Source organism: Zonotrichia leucophrys, chromosome 1 (assembly GCF_028769735.1).
Source record: "Zonotrichia leucophrys gambelii isolate GWCS_2022_RI chromosome 1, RI_Zleu_2.0, whole genome shotgun sequence".
Lineage (NCBI taxonomy): Eukaryota > Metazoa > Chordata > Aves > Passeriformes > Passerellidae > Zonotrichia > Zonotrichia leucophrys.
In genome coordinates this window covers 115631351-115647940 of record NC_088169.1, presented here as the reverse complement: position 1 = coordinate 115647940, position 16590 = coordinate 115631351, and the positions used below count along the sequence as shown (strand labels likewise).

Below are 16590 nucleotides of genomic sequence, written 5' to 3'. Positions count from 1 at the left end.
AGTGCCTGAGAGAGGATATTGAGGAGCTAATCAGATGTCAGTGGTGGTTTTCAGAGATTCACAGAATATTCTGAGTTGGAGAGGGCCACAAGGATCCATGAATCCAACTCTTAATGAATGGGATTTGTTGTTCCCTGAGCCCATCTGAGCCTGGAGCCACAGCAGGGCTGGAGCAGACAGGAGGGAAAATTTGGGAGCACCCAAAATGTGTTCCAGAGCTGAACCCTCTGTGTTTGTGCATCACCACAGCAGCCCCAGAGGTTTCCATCTGAGGGCTCATTTATGCTCAGATTTTGAAGGAATCCCCCCTAACCTTGTCCCTGCCCAGCATCCTGCAGCCTGAGGCGGCTCAGGGGCTGGGACAAGCTCAGCTCTGGTTGTTGCCATCTAGCTGCTCTGTGAATGAAATGGAAAATTTGGCATGTCCTAAGGCTCCTCTTATTGTTGGTTGGTTATTTAGCACCTTGGGGAAGCAAATGGCATCAAATTTTTGCATGTGGATGAGTGGGGTTTTTTTTCTCCTCAGGGAGTTCATTGCTTTTGGGGAAAAAAAAGTTATTTCTTTTTAACTTGTGCTCTAGCCCAGTTTGAGCGTGTCTCTCTTTCATAACTGTGTCTCTGTGCCTTTCACAGACTTTGGATTGAGCAACTGTGCAGGAATTTTGGGTTATTCTGATCCCTTCAGCACCCAGTGTGGGAGCCCAGCATATGCAGCCCCTGAACTCCTGGCAAGGAAGAAGTACGGGCCCAAAATAGACGTTTGGTCCATGTGAGTTCCTCCTTGGGTTTGGAATTTAAAGAGCAGGGGCATCTCCAGCTGGATCAGGGGAGATGCTCTCAGAGATGGGGCATCAACCCTGTAATAGCTGGCAGGCATTAAAGATGAACTGCAGTCTCTAAAACATAATTTTTCCCTCGTTCCTGATCATTTTGGTTTCTTTTCCTGCCTGTTTTCTTTCAGTGGGGTGAACATGTATGCCATGCTGACGGGAACATTGCCCTTCACTGTGGAGCCCTTCAGCCTGAGAGCCTTGTACCAAAAGATGGTGGACAAAGAGATGAACCCCTTTCCCACCCAGCTCTCCTCAGGTAAAGCTGTTCCAGGGGATTGTGGCTCCTCAGCCATGCTAATTGGGAAAAGCTCCTTTCTTTTTCATTGTGGCCTCTGCAAGAGCTGCAGGAGCTGATGTAGCAGAATTCCTTTTGCTTTGGCTCCTGGGCAAGCACCAAGTTGTGCTGGATATGAGAGGAGGAGCAAATCTGTGAAATTCTGTGGGACTGCTTTTGCAGGGCAGTTGGTCACTTTTGCACATCCAGAAGATTCTAGCATGGGGTAAGGGTGGATGAAGAGATTATTTTGGAATTACAGATTCCTGGGCATTGTCATGTCCTGGGGTTGGGTGACAAATAACCTGCCTCAAATAACCTCACATTTATTATGGAATAATGAGATGTGCTCAGAAAGTTATTTTGGGACAGCCACCTGGGATAACCTCTGTGTGTTCACAAAATGCAAAACAGTTGATGTATTAGTATCTCAGGAATATTAATTCCTGCTTCAGAGCCACGTCACTAGGCAACAGAATCACTTTGCAGCTTGCAGCAAGGCCACTGGCAGCATTTGGAACAAGCTGGGGTTTATTTTTTCGTGCCAACTCTGTTGTCCATGGAGAGCTCCTTCCTTCCCTGGCAGCCTGCTTGCAAAGGGCTTTTGATAAAATTAAAAGATCCTAAATGCAAAAAGGGAATGGAAACCCTTGGGAGCTGAGTCACAAGGTGAATTCTCCAAGCAGAGATTCAGGGTTCCACCTCCCACCCTGTACAAGGCCAGCCAAAAAGATAACATTGCTTTTTAGCAGGCTTGCTTTTGCTGTTTCACCCATCCCACCATTTGAGTGGAGATCAGATTTTCTCCATTTTCAGCTCACTGTGTCTCCAGGGAAGGCAGGATTTGGTTTATCCTATGGGAGCCTGGACTTGCAGAGGTGATGGCAAATGAATGGAGTAGATTTAAAGATGTTACCCTTTGCCCAAAAGGAGCCCATCAGTCCCTGAGCCCAGCCCAGGGACATGGCACAGTGTGATTTAAGGTGACATTTCTCCCTGCCACCTTAGCCTGTGGGTCACTGGGCAGCAACTCTGCTCTGGGAATTGCAGTGCTTGTTAAATTCTTGGGTTTGTGCACCTTTTATTTCAGTCAGGTCCTAATTTCCATAAATCCAGCTATAAAGCAGAGAATTTTCACAGTAAAAATTTTCAGTTTTACATGCCCAGTAGGTTGTCTTTCAATATTTAATTTCCTGGTTACTGAACACACACAGCCCCACCATGCAGAGTTATCTCTGAGCAGGAAAACACTTGGATTTCTGTGACCCACAATGCTGGCTGACCCTGAGCACCCAGAGCAACCTGTGCAGCAAAACAGGGACATTTTGGAGCTGCTGTTTGATTTTCCCACTTGGGAGCCTGTTTCTCATGAAGCCTCTTGAACAGCAGCTCTCTGGGTATTGATTTTAGCTGAGCAGAGGTCACTGGGTGTTCACCTTGCATATATTCATTTTCCTTCATATTTTTTTTCCCTGGGGAAATCATTTTGCATGATGGATGGATGGAAGCTTCCAGGAGGGAATTTTCACCCCAAAATTGGCTTTTCCCAGCCTGAATCTGTTGATCTGTGGCACTTCACAAGCTTCATTTAATTAGCTTGCCTTTTGGCAAGGGTGGGGGTGGAGCAGTAGGATTTTTTAAAGGAGATTTTGGGTGATTTGGAGACCAGGCATGGTGGTGGTGAAGGAGGGAGTGTGGGTTTGGGGATAGGGATTTTTGTGGCTGAGAGCCAATGGGATTGGAAACCAATGTGAGGTTTTTAACACAGACACTGGAGCAAGAGGGGATTCCATGGGAGAACAAGGGTTTGTTGTTTGCTGGGATGGGGTGAAGAAAGGGCACCCCAGGCACACAGAGAGCAGCTTCCAGCAAGGTTGGGAATTTGGATGTAGGCTCTTCCTGCTGCTCTGCCACATGGCTGCTGCAGGATAATAACAGAAATGCTGGAGAGTATTTAAGTAAAGCATCTCCCTTAAATCAGTGGTTTGTGAAGAGAAGGATTAAAAAAAAACAGCTGAACTGGTAAATACAGAGTAGGAAGCCTCTCTTGCACATCTAAGCTTCTTGACACAGAGTTTCTCCAGCTGAAACCTGATTTTTGCAGGGTATTGTACACTGAGGTTGCTCAGGTTGGTGGGTGTTGTCACTTGTTGGGTCTAACCCTGATTTATTTAGGGAGAAACCATCCCTTCCTCATCTTCCACCCTCCCCATCCTGTCCTATCCCACTGTGGTGTCACCATGAGGTGCTTTATTCTCCTTAAATTGCACCTAGGAGCAGTGAAATCATTGATATTTGATAATTGAGGATTAATAATCCTTGATAATTTGAGGAATAAAGACGAGACCTAGCTGAAACAGAGTTGATTTTCAGCTCAGAGGGGCTCTTCTTGTGAGGTTTCAGGCAGATCACTTGATTTCATTGCTCCTAGTCAAGTAAGAAGCACGTGGCTTAAAAATTGAGGGTTTTTGGAGGAAACTCAGGAGGAGTGGTTGAATGTCATTGGAAGTTGAAGGTTCAGGAGAACAAAGCAAAGCCTGTTAATTTTGCTGCACTCTTTTTAATTTGGCTAAAACTTTCTGCAGCTGATTGTAGGTTGGTTGGGAGCCAGAGAATTTATCCTTGTCATGTCAAGGGGAGCCAAATTTGCTGTGTCTTCCTTCCCAGGTCTGCATCCCCTCCCTTCCACTCACCCCTGGTCCTTCTCCTTCTGCTTGGATCCAGGGATTTGTCTCTGACCTGGCTCCAGCCTCTCATGTGGGAATTAAATGAATTAAATGTTGCCTCACCTGCTCCGAAACTTCAAATGAGCTCTGAGCCAAAAATGCCTTTTCTGCTCTCATTGGATATAAAATAAATGCATTAAATAATGTCTATAAATCATAGTGGCTGTAAATCATTGTTTGTTTCAATTACTAATCCCTTATCAGTGCTTCTGTTTTCTCAAGGACACGGGAGCAGGCAGTAAGGGAATTTTTGTTCCTTTTTAGTGTGCTTTTGCTCAGGGTGCACACCTGTGTTAACTCACCTCCTGTGCCAGTCCCAGAGCTGATTTTTGGGGTTTTCCCTCCATCTCTTCACAGCTGCCATCAACTTCCTGCGCTCTCTGCTGGAGCCAGACCCTGCCAAGAGACCAAACATCCAGCAGGCCCTGGCAAACAGATGGCTCAATGAGAACTACCCTGGCAGGGCACCACCCAATGTCACCTACCCAAACAGGTACAGCAGGGAGGGGAGGGGAAAACCTGCCAGCATGGCCCTGGTGTTCCAGCTCCACTCATGTCACACATCCTAGGGACTGTGAATCCATCCTAGAAGTCGTGGAGATTGGCCCTGGGATGCTTGAAATGGCCAAGAGCAAGGATGGATGGATGGATGGATGTCAAGCAGCTTGGGTGCCTAGGGGGTATCACTGGACCCATCCTCAGAAATGTGGGCCTGTAATCCCCAGGATATAAAGGTGGCCCCTGTGATGAATTGTTTCCAAGGGAGGAGAACAGGCAGAGCCATTCTCTCAATATCACTCTGTTGTATTCATATTTCTAGAGTCCCATACCACCTCAATGTTTTCTTATGGCTGCAGTTCTTCACAGCACAGACTCCTTCTTCTGCACATTGTTCCTTCTTAGTCAGGGCCCCTTCCAAGCTCTCCCTGACTGGCCAACCCACCCCCTTTTATCCCAGTTATCTTCACTGGCCACAGATGCAGCCCATCAACAACAACTGGGATTGGGGCAAGGCCTATGTACAGATATTCAAGTACTACATTTCCCCCTTTCCTTTTACTTACAGATATTCAAGTACAATACAGATATTTTACTAGGACTCAAAGGCCACCTCTACTATATCACTCCCCTCCAAATTTAGGGGACATGTGAATATGTAAAGAGTAAAAGCCTTTAAAGAGATTCTTTCTCTCATTTTTTAAAAATAATACTACTTTTGTTTCATTAGTTGATGTCCCATGCTTGACTTACCTAGGCTTTGTCATACTGGAGCTTTACAGGGAGAAAAACCTGCAAAGTTTTAAATATTTAAAGGTGTGGCCTGGCTCCTTTTGAGCTTGTCTCAGAAAGCACCACTGGAGTCAGCTTCCATGGAATTTCTCCAATTTTTCCTTAGTGTGCAGCTATGGATAAGGTGTGGTGAAATGGTGTGTGAAAAACCCACTGCTGAATTTGCAAAGGATTAATTCCTCTCTTAATCAGCACAGAAGATGTTCTTGCAGTGCCCTTCCACTCCTGTGGGGGTAACTCCCATTGTCCCCAAGACAGGAGCGTGGCAGGAAGGGAAGAGCATGGAGATAAGGTGGGAGAACAGCAGAAGCTGCATTTTCAGGAGAATATTTTCCCAGGCTTTTTATAGGCTTGCTTTTGTTGAAGAAATTCCCTGAAGGCAAGCAAAAATTTTCCCATTTTGCTGAGCGCTTCAAGTCGAAATTGCTTGGATTTCTTTTGCTGCCCAGATGTCTCAACGTGCAGTGGCCAAGATAAGTTTTGCTTTTGAACTTGTGCAAAAAAGACCCAACCCCATTAGGCATTCCTTAGGGGCAGAAGGAGTGTTCATAGGCACAGGGAACAAAGGGAATGAGTTATTTGAGACTTCCCAGGCTGTGTTTGACATCTTGTCTGAGTCCTGTCCATCAGAGCCCAGGCAGGAGTGGGGAAAATGGGGAGGAATCTTGAAAAATATCACCCTCTGATATTAGGCTTGGTATTAGGAGTGAGGAATATCCTCGAGGAACAGCTGGAACCCAGCACTTCTCTGGAGATGGCTGCGAGCTGGTGGTACCTCTGGGAAGCTGGCCAGCCCATTTAGAAGTCTAAATAGGAGCAGAGCTCTTTGGAAAAATCTGGTTTTAACTCAGGCTGAGCCAATGCTTTGGCATCTCCACAAGACCTCTGTTCTGCTTTTCTCGCCTTGGCTGAGGCTGCTCCAGACTTTGGAGAGGAGAGAGACATAAACATGGCTGTGACAGCAGGGAGACAGCAGTGCTGCCATTCTGAGCTGCAGGAATAGTCCTGTGCATCCCCTTTCTCCAGCAGGAAATTCTCTGCCTAATTAGGGCAGGGGCACTGCAGCAGGTAAGGAAGGGGGTGAACCTCAGAGCAGAGCTGTCTGATTAGGAGAAAAGGGCTTTTCAGAGAGCCAGATTTTTGGCTGGATTTTACCTCTTTTCCTTCAAAACCACCTCATCTTCATGATTTTCAGTGGTCAGGTGTAGGGGAACAAATGGCCTGAGCATCAATCACGGTGCCGTTTCCCATCAGAGATGGACAGAGTGAACAGAATTCTGTTAATTCCCGCAGTTCCTGTGCTCCCAGATTATCTGTCCTTTCCCTGCCTGGCTTTCCTGGGTCAAAACATTTTGCCCTCAGGTCAAATGCAGTGTTCTCTTGGGGGATCAGAGCCTGTCAGCACAGAAAGTCTCAATAACCAGGGTTCAGTAGGGTTCAAAGGGTTCAGTAGGGTTCAAACCCTCAATAACCAGGAAATTCTCAGTAGCCAGGGTTCCAACACCTGCCTGCTCCTGGGAGAAGGGAATTAATCACCCCAAATTACTGAGCCCTTGGGGGCCTCTTCTTGGGTGTTCTGCCCTGCAGAGGACACCCCAAAAACCCTGTTGTGTCTCTCCCTGTGCAGGATTCACCTGGAGGACCTGAGCCAGAGCGTGCTGCTGCACATGACTGAGAAGCTGGGCTACAAGAACAGCGATGTGATCAACACCGTGCTGTCCAACAGGGCCAGCCACACCCTGGCCATCTATTTCCTGCTCAACAAGAAGCTGGAGCGCTACCTGGCCAGCCTCAGGGTGAGGAGGGGACAAAAAGGCTGCAGGTGGCCTGGCTTGGTGGCATTGGGTCTCCTGGGATTACAGAAAATTCCAAGGACAATCCATTGGGAAGTGCCTCTGTGTTGGGTTAGTTCTGCTGCTTGGAATGCCAGTCACACAATTTATGGAGTCAGGACATCAGGAAGAAGCTTAAGAGCTCTTAAACTTATTTAGGTTTGAAGTGAAAAGTCAGCTGAAAGTTTTACCCTGAGCACAGCTCAGGCCTTCCAATCTGACAACAGCACCTCAGTCCTTTCCTTCCCTCAGTCCTTTCACATTGCCACAATGATATTTACAATGTAATGGACCAAATCCATCATCCCTGTGAGCTGATGCCCCTCCACTGAATGCCAGGAGTGGGTGCAGTCCATTAAGCAGTAATTAAACCTTGGTGCTCTCTAATTATCTCACATATTTGACTTTTCTGTGCTTTTGTCTCTGCAGAAGGCTGAAGGCCAGGACAGTGTTTGCCACAAGAACCAGCTGTACCAGATAGAAAAATACAAGGCCAATAAAGACTCCTATGAGGTAAAGCTCAGCAAAGCTTGGTGCAGTGCTTTGAGAGCAGATTGAATTTGAGCATCCTTGGTGATGGTGATTAAAGTGATGGGATTGTGGAGAAATGTGTGGTCCTGCCTGTGCAGGACAAATAAATCCCTTTCAAAGAAAGAAACAGTGACCCCCAAGAGAGGAACTAGAAAGGGTGACTTTCAGGGTTTTTAAAGAAATTAAATATTTTTAACTCTCTGTTTAGCAAAATGATGCAAACACAGGGGGCTCCACAGTTTCATTCTGGGGTGCAAAAAGATGAAAACTGAGTGTTCCGGAGGCTCTGAGCCCTTGGTGCTGCAGGACAGAGAGCTGGGTGGCAGCCAGGGTGACCCTCTGGTGTCCTGGGCCAACCCTGCCTTGGCTGCCAGCAGCAGTGAGGCTGGACTAGCACAGCACTCTGCAAAGTCAATTTTCCCCGCTCCTTAGCAGAGGGGATGTGGGCTCAGCCTCTGCATCATGAAGGAATTCCCCTGGGCAGACAAGAGATTTAACCTTTTGCTCTGTCGCTCTCCAGTCCTCTTGCCTGCAAGCAGAGAAGGTATTTTGTATGAAATCCTGGCTGGGTTTCTCTTCCCTGGCTGATTCTTTGCCAAGCACTAAAATTACAGGAGTAATGTGAGCTGTGCAAGTGTTCCCTGCCAGCACAAAGAGCAGCATTCTTGGGGAGGCTGCCTGTTCCAAAGGCTGCTCCTCAGCCCTGGATTGATTATCTAATTGCAGGGGCAGATCTGTGTCGGGGCTGGTTTTGTTTATTATAAAGGCAAGCTGAACTGCAAGCCAGATGGAAATATCAGGGCAAAGCACTTACTCTTTTCTCGAATAAATCAAAACCTTCTTGCTGGGAATGGACCAGCAGTGGGTAGACCAGATGAATGTGACATTTCACAAAGCTCTCACAACTTCCTCGAACTGTTCCCTAGAAACAGGGGCAGCAGCTGGGGGCTGAAGGCTCCAGATCCTGCCTGGAGCATCCTGGCAGGGGCTGGAGATGGGCTCTGGGGTCCCTCTCAGCCCATGCTCTTGTTCCACAGGGGTTTCTGTCACTGTAGCTGTGCTCACAGGAGGAATTGGGAGCACTGGTCCCCAGGGAGCAGAGCTGCAGGTTGCCATGGGAATAGGAGGGGGAGGGATGGTCAGCTCCAGCTCCAGCAGAATTTCTCCCACCTCTCTCCAACCATGGGAAATGAGGATTTGGCTTCAGGAGAGGCTGCCAGCAGCTGGGCAGGCAGGGGGAAAAGGGCAGTGCTTGTGTCCTGCCCCTCTTCTCCTGCTGCAGGCTGGGCAGGGGCAGGCAGGCAGGACTCTGTGCTCTCTCCATCTCTTTATTTGTGGAAGGGGACTACGGAGGAATGGCTGTCCCTGCAGGGGAGCTCGGAGGACTCACAGGTGGAATTTGCAATTTTGAACAGCTGCTGTCCTTGTCCTGTCCCCGTGCCAGACGTGGCCAAGGCAAACACCCTTGATCTGCCTTTCAGATCCATTGCTGGGGCTCAGAGCAGGTTTGAGGGTCAAGGTCAGGACAGGAAATAGCAGAGGATGATGTAATTCCCAACCTATTCAAGCACAGCATACCGGTGCAGCTCCTGCATTGTGGGACACAGCAGTGCAGGGGGAACTTCTGCAACCCCCCTGAATGAAATCTTCCTTCCCTTTCCAAATACAACTGAGTGGCACCTTGGGATTCAGGTCCTGAGCCACGTTAGCACTTTCAGAAACACCCCTAAGACCATTTGCAGTGCTCATCCAGCGTGAAGAAATTAATTGGCAGCACCGGATATGTGAATTTCCTTTGCCAGGGCTGCTTTCATTGTGTGGAGTGGCTGGCTCAGAGAATGTGCCAGCAGGGTGAGGGCAAAGGCAGGAGCACTTGGCAGGTGAGGAGCTGCAGCTTGGCTCCTGCACCATCAGGCTAAAACCACTGCAGGCATGGAACATCCAGAGGCTCAGGGTGAGCTGCACACCTTCCCCCTGGCTGCTGGGCCAGGTGGTGTAGTGGTTACCAATAATAATAATAATTAGCATTATTAGCAGTGTTCTTGCTGCTGCTGCTGGTTTTGGTGTTGTTGCCACCTCACCCTCACTAGGATGAAGTGCCTGACCCACAGTGTGGCTCCAAGCCTGGCTCCAGTGGATGGGCACCTCCAGAGGTGGGCAGCTCCACCAGGGGCTCCTTGGCGGCTGTGGAAGGGTCAGGCAGCTGCAGCCAGCCAGAGGGAGAGGAATTGCAGGGGATGAGGGATGGAAGGGGGCAAAAACACACAAGCACAAAGGGAGGCTCCTCCAGTGAGGAGGATCTCAGGTTCTTCTTCTCCCAAGTCAACCATTTCACTATTAAATCAAAAAGCTTTGGTCTGTGAGTCACTGAAGGTCTTCTTTCCAACTTTGCAACTCCTGAAAGGTTGATGAGCCCAGCAGTGCCAGACATGGTCCATGCAGGGAGCCAGGCTCCATCTGAGCTGGGAATGTTCATAATAAGTCCAGATTTTTGCCTCTTCATGTCCATCTTGCTTCCAGAGCTGTTTAGTGGTCCAGAAGAATCTTCTGCATCTTTCTTTTCCTCTCTCAGGTGTTTTTATGCACTTCACTTTGAGGGTTTTCGTAGACTCCACATCAGTGAGCTTGCACAAGAAAATCAAGAGTGGCAGTGCATAATTACCAGACAAAACAGGCACATAATTGGGGGAAGGAACTTTCCGTCACTTTTTAAAAAGACTTGTACTTGCAGTGACCTTCTAATCAGATGAGCAAAACATGTTGCTTAAATGAGAACTGTGACCAGAAAAACAACCCCAAACCAATCAAAATATTTTTTAAATGTGGAATAAGGCTTTGGGCTTCCGTGGAAATCAGTGGCAGGTAAAGGGTGTTAAGCAGTTTGCTGAAAGAAGAAGCAATGAATTTTCCCTGTAAAACAGTGCTTTGAAAATTGGCTTCCCCTTCAGAGTCCTACTCCCAGGGTCTGTTTTTCCTCTGTCATCACTGGAGATCAAACCTATCTTCTTCTTGCAATTCCTCCTCCAGCTGCCTTCTCCATCACAGCCAGGAGTTATGGCTCAGGGAAGGATTGGCTCAATAATTTTCTCCCCTTCCATGTCTTGTCCAGTTGTAAAAGCAAGGGCTGTGTTCCTCCAGATCTTGTCTGGACAGAACAGAAATGACTCAAAGGCTTTAAACTTCTTTAAAACCTTGCAGCTCACCTTTTTAAATCTCAGAGGGAGTGGAGTAAAGAGAAATCAAAGGGAGTTTTTTGGTGCTTAAGTAGGGTATTTCAGGTATGGAGGAGCACGAGCCTTCACCTGCTTTCTCCAAGAGAAAAGTTTTCCTTTTCCTTTAATTTTCCAAGACCTGCCTGAATGGCAGCACAGATGAGAGCCATGAAATCATGGCAAACTGATCAGAGGCAAATGAGACATGGAGGATTTAGTTACTCTAAGTTCCTTGTGATTAATCCACCTTGTAGGTCTGGGGGTCACTGCAACTTCCCTTGAGTAAACCAAACTGTTCTTGTTTGTTTTACAACCTAAAGGACAAAAAACTCAAAGAGCAAGAAAAGAAAGGGGAGATCCTTCACCGTCACCTCCCAAAGAAAACTGAGAAAAGTCCAGTTTCATATAGACAGCCTTCTTCCTGTCTTATCTCACAGATCCAGAACACCAAGGCTCTGCTGAAGGACCGGAAAGTCGCCAAGGCCGGGGGTCCGGACAAAGGTCAGTGGGACAAAGGCCATGCTGGGTCTGTGTGTGCATGTTAGATGTGGTGGTTTTGAGCCTGCCCTGTCCTGTCTGGTGGTTTTAAGCCTGCCCTGTGTGCTGTGGTGGTTTTGAGCCTGCCCTGAGCTGTGTGGTGTCTGTTTGTGAGTAAAAACTCCGGGTTTGCCTTCCCTGCCGCTCCGGGGGTGGTGTGGGAAAGGAGCCTGGATAATGTCAGCGCACGTGGAGTGAAATGCCCTGAGGAATCCATGGTGGTGCTCAGCACTCAGGAGCCCTCCCTGTCTGTGTTTGACAGGATTCCTGCAGTGCTTTAGCAAGGCAGCTTCTTCCCCTGTTTACACGTCCTCACACGAAATCCTCCGCGCTCACGCTGCTGTTTTGAAAGCATCACCACCCACCCCGGATCAGTGAGGAACCAGAGCTGGTAGCCAAGCTCCTTCCTACCAGCCCCTGTTTTCCTCAGAGGGGGCTAAGGAGAATCCCTGACCTCCCTGAGGGGTCCCTGGGAGGAATGGGAAAGGGGCAGCCTCAGGGAAAGGCGGCAGGTGGGACTGCCAACATCAGCATCAGCAAAAGGAGGGGGGAAATGATGAGCAGGGAAAGGAAAAGATGTGACAGAGGAGACCACAGCATTAATCACAAAGGGCAGCCTGAGAGGGCTGGGTGAAAACTGCTGGCAGAGAAAGGAGTGGAGGAAAAGAGGAGTCAGCAGGAAAAATGGGCAATGCAGACCTGGATGGGAGACACTAAGGAGCAGCAAGGTGATGTAGCCTCGTTAGATAAAGAACTAAATGAGGGGAGATGGGAACATCCACAGTGATGTGGATGTCAGGGAGTTATTCAGAGTGGTGGCTTGTGATGCTTTCATGCTCATTGTCGTGACTTGATCATTGATCATTTGTTGTGCTCAAAGTGAGAAAAAATTGTCCAAGTCATGTTTGTCTGGCAGCACGGGAACCTCTGCTGCAGGGTGACAGAGTTCCTTTAAAAAAATGTAAAAAAATTTTAAATGCCCATTTTGCTGAGATTTGCTGTTCTTTTTGGGAGGAAGGCACAGGGGGAAGAAAATCTAGTTCATTTTTTTCCCTCTTTATGTTTCTCCCTGCTTTTTTGTTCTGAAAATTATGCAGATCTCAGCTAAAGCATTTCCCTGCTTATGGAAACTATATTTTGGCACATCTTAAATAATTTCTGCCAGTTTTAGAAAGAAACTGGTCAGATTGAACTTCTTTCTACTTTTCCCAGACAAGTGTGAGATTTCATCCTGTTCATCCACAAGACCATCCCTCCACAAGAAATACACCTGAGATTGTGGCTGGGACCTGAGTGCTGGCAGAGCGGAATTATTTCAGATCCCTTTTAGATGATTTGAGACCCAGGGAACTGATGGAATAGCTCCCAGTTAATTCAATTAGGGGGGCCTGGCAGTCAGGTTCCTTGGACAGCTTTCCATCAAGGCAGCAGAACGTGCTTGCTTGTGATGAGCTTGGCATGAGGCAGTGCCAGCGTTCTGCAGGAGCTGGGCAGATCTTCTCCACGAGCTGTTTTGTTTGACTGGGCCAAATCCTGCAAAGATTTTGTGCCATTTCTTTCCAGCTCTTGCTGGAGGAAGGTTCTTGCTGAAGTTGCTGCAGCAAGTCTGTTCCAACTGTAACAGGCTGTGCTGGCCAGTGCTGCTACTCCATATTTACATGTGTGAAACCAGGGACAGATTTTGTTCCAAAATGCAAGGAGAGCCTTCAGGGATTAACTCACTGTGCTCCCCTGTGTCTCTAGGTGTGTCAGGGAATGCAGGCCCAGCAAGAGCCACACAAAGTGGTGCTGAGAAAGGAGAAATGTGAGATTTCCCAGTGTGTGTGTGGTGGTGTGGCTATAATTAATACAAACAGCTGGAGACATCTGTGCTTTTCCTTCTCAAGTGCCTGTCTGAGTTTAAGCACTTTTCCTGCCTGTGAGGAGGAGGGCAGATAAATCACCTGGGATGGTGTTGGTAGAGAGGGTGAGGGAGTCGGGTTGTGAGTGCATCCCAGACTGTTTGCTGCATCTGGAGCATGCCCAGGTCCCTGTGGCTGTGGGCAGTGCTGGTAACTGCAGTGTGCTCTCCTGCTTCCTTCTCCCCTTGCCTTGCAGACTCCAGCGGCGCTGTGAGCCCTTTCCACGAGCCCCTGGCAGCCAGGACGGGCTGTGTGACCTCCAGCTCCTTGGAATACCTGGAGGTGCAGCAGGCTCCCCCCAGGACCCCCCGGCTCCTCAAGAGGCAGGAGTCCCCGCAGCCGGAGCCGTCCCGCATCGGGGGCCGCCCCAAGGACTCCCCGCTCATCCTCAACATCGTGCACTCCTTCGAGTCAGTGGACAGGGAGGAGCAAATAGACCAGGTTTCCCCCTCTCACCAGTACAGAATTTTGGGCTCTCCAATGAATTTCCCTTATAAAAGCTCCAGTGAAAGGACACTGTCGCCGCTCTTTCCCCCGGGGAGCACGTCCCCCGTCCACCCCACCCAGGTCTCCTTCACCTATGAAGAGAAAGCATACACAGCAAAGGAAGAGGCAGTGTCCCCTACCCAGCTGGTCCCCAGCAACCCCCTGGGCAGCCCAAACTGTGTGAAAAGCAGGGGCAGGTTCCCCATGATGGGGATCGGACAGATGCTGAGGAAGAGGAACCAGAGCATGCAGTCGGTGAACGAGAAGCCCCTGGAAGCCAGGATGCCTCAGCTGCAGCAGATGAGCCCCACACAGATTTCCTTCAACACAGAGGCTCTCAGCGGCCAGTGTTAGCCTGACATCCTGGGATTTGCACTGCTCTTCTCTGGGATCTAACCTTTTTCCCCTTTGAGCAAGAAGGGAAAGCCACAGGCACGTTGCTGTCACCCCGCAGTGGTGCAGCGCAGGAGATCGAAGGTTTGCTTGCAAGGAAGGCACTGTCCTACATATTACAGTTGGAAGGAAAGGGCTCTGCTTGTGCTGTTAAGAAATATTCACATTTGGCACCTGACTGTACAGTAAAACACCCTGCAAGGCTGAGTGGATCTGTATTTTCACTGCTCTCACCTGGGTGGAAGAACCACGAGCACCGAGGTTTGGTTCCCCCAGGGAATCAGTGCCTGGCCAGAATCTGTGCTGAGACTGTCCCTGCTCCACCTGCCTGTGCCACACAGCCCGTGCTGCTGCTGCAGGCATTGCTCCTGGGCCAGGAGAGGGGCAAATGCCAGCACTCTGCCCAAAGTGAGCTTGCTGACAAGCCCTGCCGAGAAGATGGAGGTGGTAGAAAGCTGGAGTAAAGACACGAGAGGTCTAGCTCAGAAAAAGTGGGAATATTGGGATTCAAAGCAGATTTTGCTGTTAATTACATAAAGTAGGTAATAACACAATCATTTTTTTTCATGAAGAAAACTGTGATTATTTAAAAACAAGTGTCATCATGTGGAAATTCACTGCATTGGTCCCTGTTAACCAAAGCAGCTTTGGACACACCTGAAGGCTTCTCTGAGGCTGCAGTGAATTAAAAAGACTTAATAAAGGACACCTGAGCCTGTACCAAGTCCATTTTATACTCCAAGATTGATAATGTAGTGGTTACCAAAAATTGGGTATTGTTATCAGCAATGGAGATTGACTTTCCTAAAAGACACCATGTTCTGTATACCAGTTTTGTTTTTCTAAGTAAATGATACATCTGAGAGGTTGGCAACATCTCTTTGGTTCTGTTTCTGTCCTCAAACCATTTCCTATAAATGAGAAGGTTTAGCCAAAGACAAGGACTGCTCTTTTCTCTCCTTTGTACCACCCCTGTATGTGTTTATGTGTTCAGAGCATCTCAGCCCACTGAATGGGCTGCTCAGTGCTGGCAAAAGCAGCAGAGTGATGCCCAGAGCATTCCTCTCATCCCTGCATGGGGGACCTTCCCCTCAGCACTGGGCTTTGGCCCTGGAGAGTCCATGAGCATCCTGGACCCTTCAGTGGGCTGAGGAGTCCCACCTCTGAGGGAGTTGTGTAAAATAATACACTTGAAAACCCCCATATGATGAGAAAAGACAGCCCTGGAATAGTTGTATCCATTTTCAGATCATTCTGTTTATGGAGAGCACCTGTTCATCCCAAGGGGGTCATTTTAACTCCTTCATTTATAAATGTCAGAGCATTTCATTCTCTTCATGCTAAGAACACCTTTGTGCTGCCAAGCCAGTGGGCAGGGACCACTGAAAAAACAGGGATCACTGAAATCAGGGATCAATGAAATTAAGGACCACTGAAATCAGGGACCACTGAAATCAAGGATTACTGAAATCAGGGATCACTGAAATCAGGGACCACTGAAATCAGGGACCACTGAAATCAAGGATTACTGAAATCAGGGATCACTGAAATCAGGGACCACTGAAATCAGGGATCACTGAAATCCCCCCTTTGTGTTCATCAGATTCCCATACCCGAGCAGATGGCAGATGCCAACTTGAATTGCAAACTCAGGTTTATTTGGAACCCAATAAAAGGTTGGGGGAGGCAGGAAAGAGATATGTTTTGGTTTTTTTTTCATTTGTGGAAACACAGGAAATATGTGTAAGGATCAGAATGAAAACAAATGTGAAGTATTTTATTATATTTATAGAGAATATATGAGTACTACAGTGCTAAAACATAACCATAGATTCAGCATAGTCAGTAGCTATGTACAGCCCAACTGCAGTGACCACAGAAGGGACCTACTGAATATCACAGTGGAAATTCCAGGGGGGAAAAGCTGTATTTGGGATCATTATTAAATATATGTACTTTTGAAACAAGATTGCCACAGACTGCTGACTTTGTTTGCCAGGTCACTGCATAGCAAAGATAAAAACTCAGGACAGAAACTACAAGGATGGGGCTTGGAGCAGCCTGGTCTAGTGGAAGGTTGAGATCTTTTTTTGGTGTTTGCCTCAGTCTTGGCGCCAAACCCGTCATGAATGTGTTTGACAGCTGAAAATACACCTTACACTTCAGGCTGGGTGTTGGGAAAAGAGCAGTTCTGAGCTTTGGAATGGAAACACCTCTGTGGGGCCTTTCTGAGCTGCTGTGAAGCACTTACAGGAGGGTTTTGCAAACTGGCTGATCACTGGGCAGCAGTTCAGGAGCCAGGGTGGTTTTGTTCAGGCTCTTCTGCCTAGAAAAACAGGTGTTGGATTTATTCAGTGAGAAGGAGCAGGAATCAGCAGCTGTTGCTGAAGGTGTTGGTCTTTGTGCTTCTCCTGTAAATGGGCTGCTAAATACTGAAAAACTTCACTGCTTGTAGCAGCAAGCTCACATTGGCCATACTTATCCAGAAGTGAGCAGAAAATCCAGTGGCACTGCTGCTGTGGCAGGAGTTGGGGTTTTGCCTGTCTCTTCCCTGATTTTTCCATCCTCTGTGGCC

The 16590-nt window shown here is 48.1% G+C and overlaps 1 protein-coding gene across 2 annotated transcripts in view; it reads left to right on the top strand.

Moving 5' to 3' along the window:
- Positions 1-14891, top strand: part of HUNK (hormonally up-regulated Neu-associated kinase) — a 36598-nt gene extending 21707 nt beyond the window's left edge. Inside the window, exons 4-10 of one of the 2 annotated variants that reach the window (XM_064728835.1) lie at positions 634-769; positions 962-1089; positions 4191-4326; positions 6751-6919; positions 7385-7468; positions 11019-11199; positions 13333-14891. In XM_064728835.1, coding sequence (XP_064584905.1) covers positions 634-769; positions 962-1089; positions 4191-4326; positions 6751-6919; positions 7385-7468; positions 11019-11199; positions 13333-13976 — 1478 coding nt within the window. In that variant the 3' untranslated portion in view covers positions 13977-14891. The remainder of the gene's footprint in view (positions 1-633; positions 770-961; positions 1090-4190; positions 4327-6750; positions 6920-7384; positions 7469-11018; positions 11200-13332) is intronic. The other variant, XM_064728843.1, reaches the window with a different exon arrangement.
- The last annotated feature ends 1699 nt before the right edge of the window (positions 14892-16590 follow it).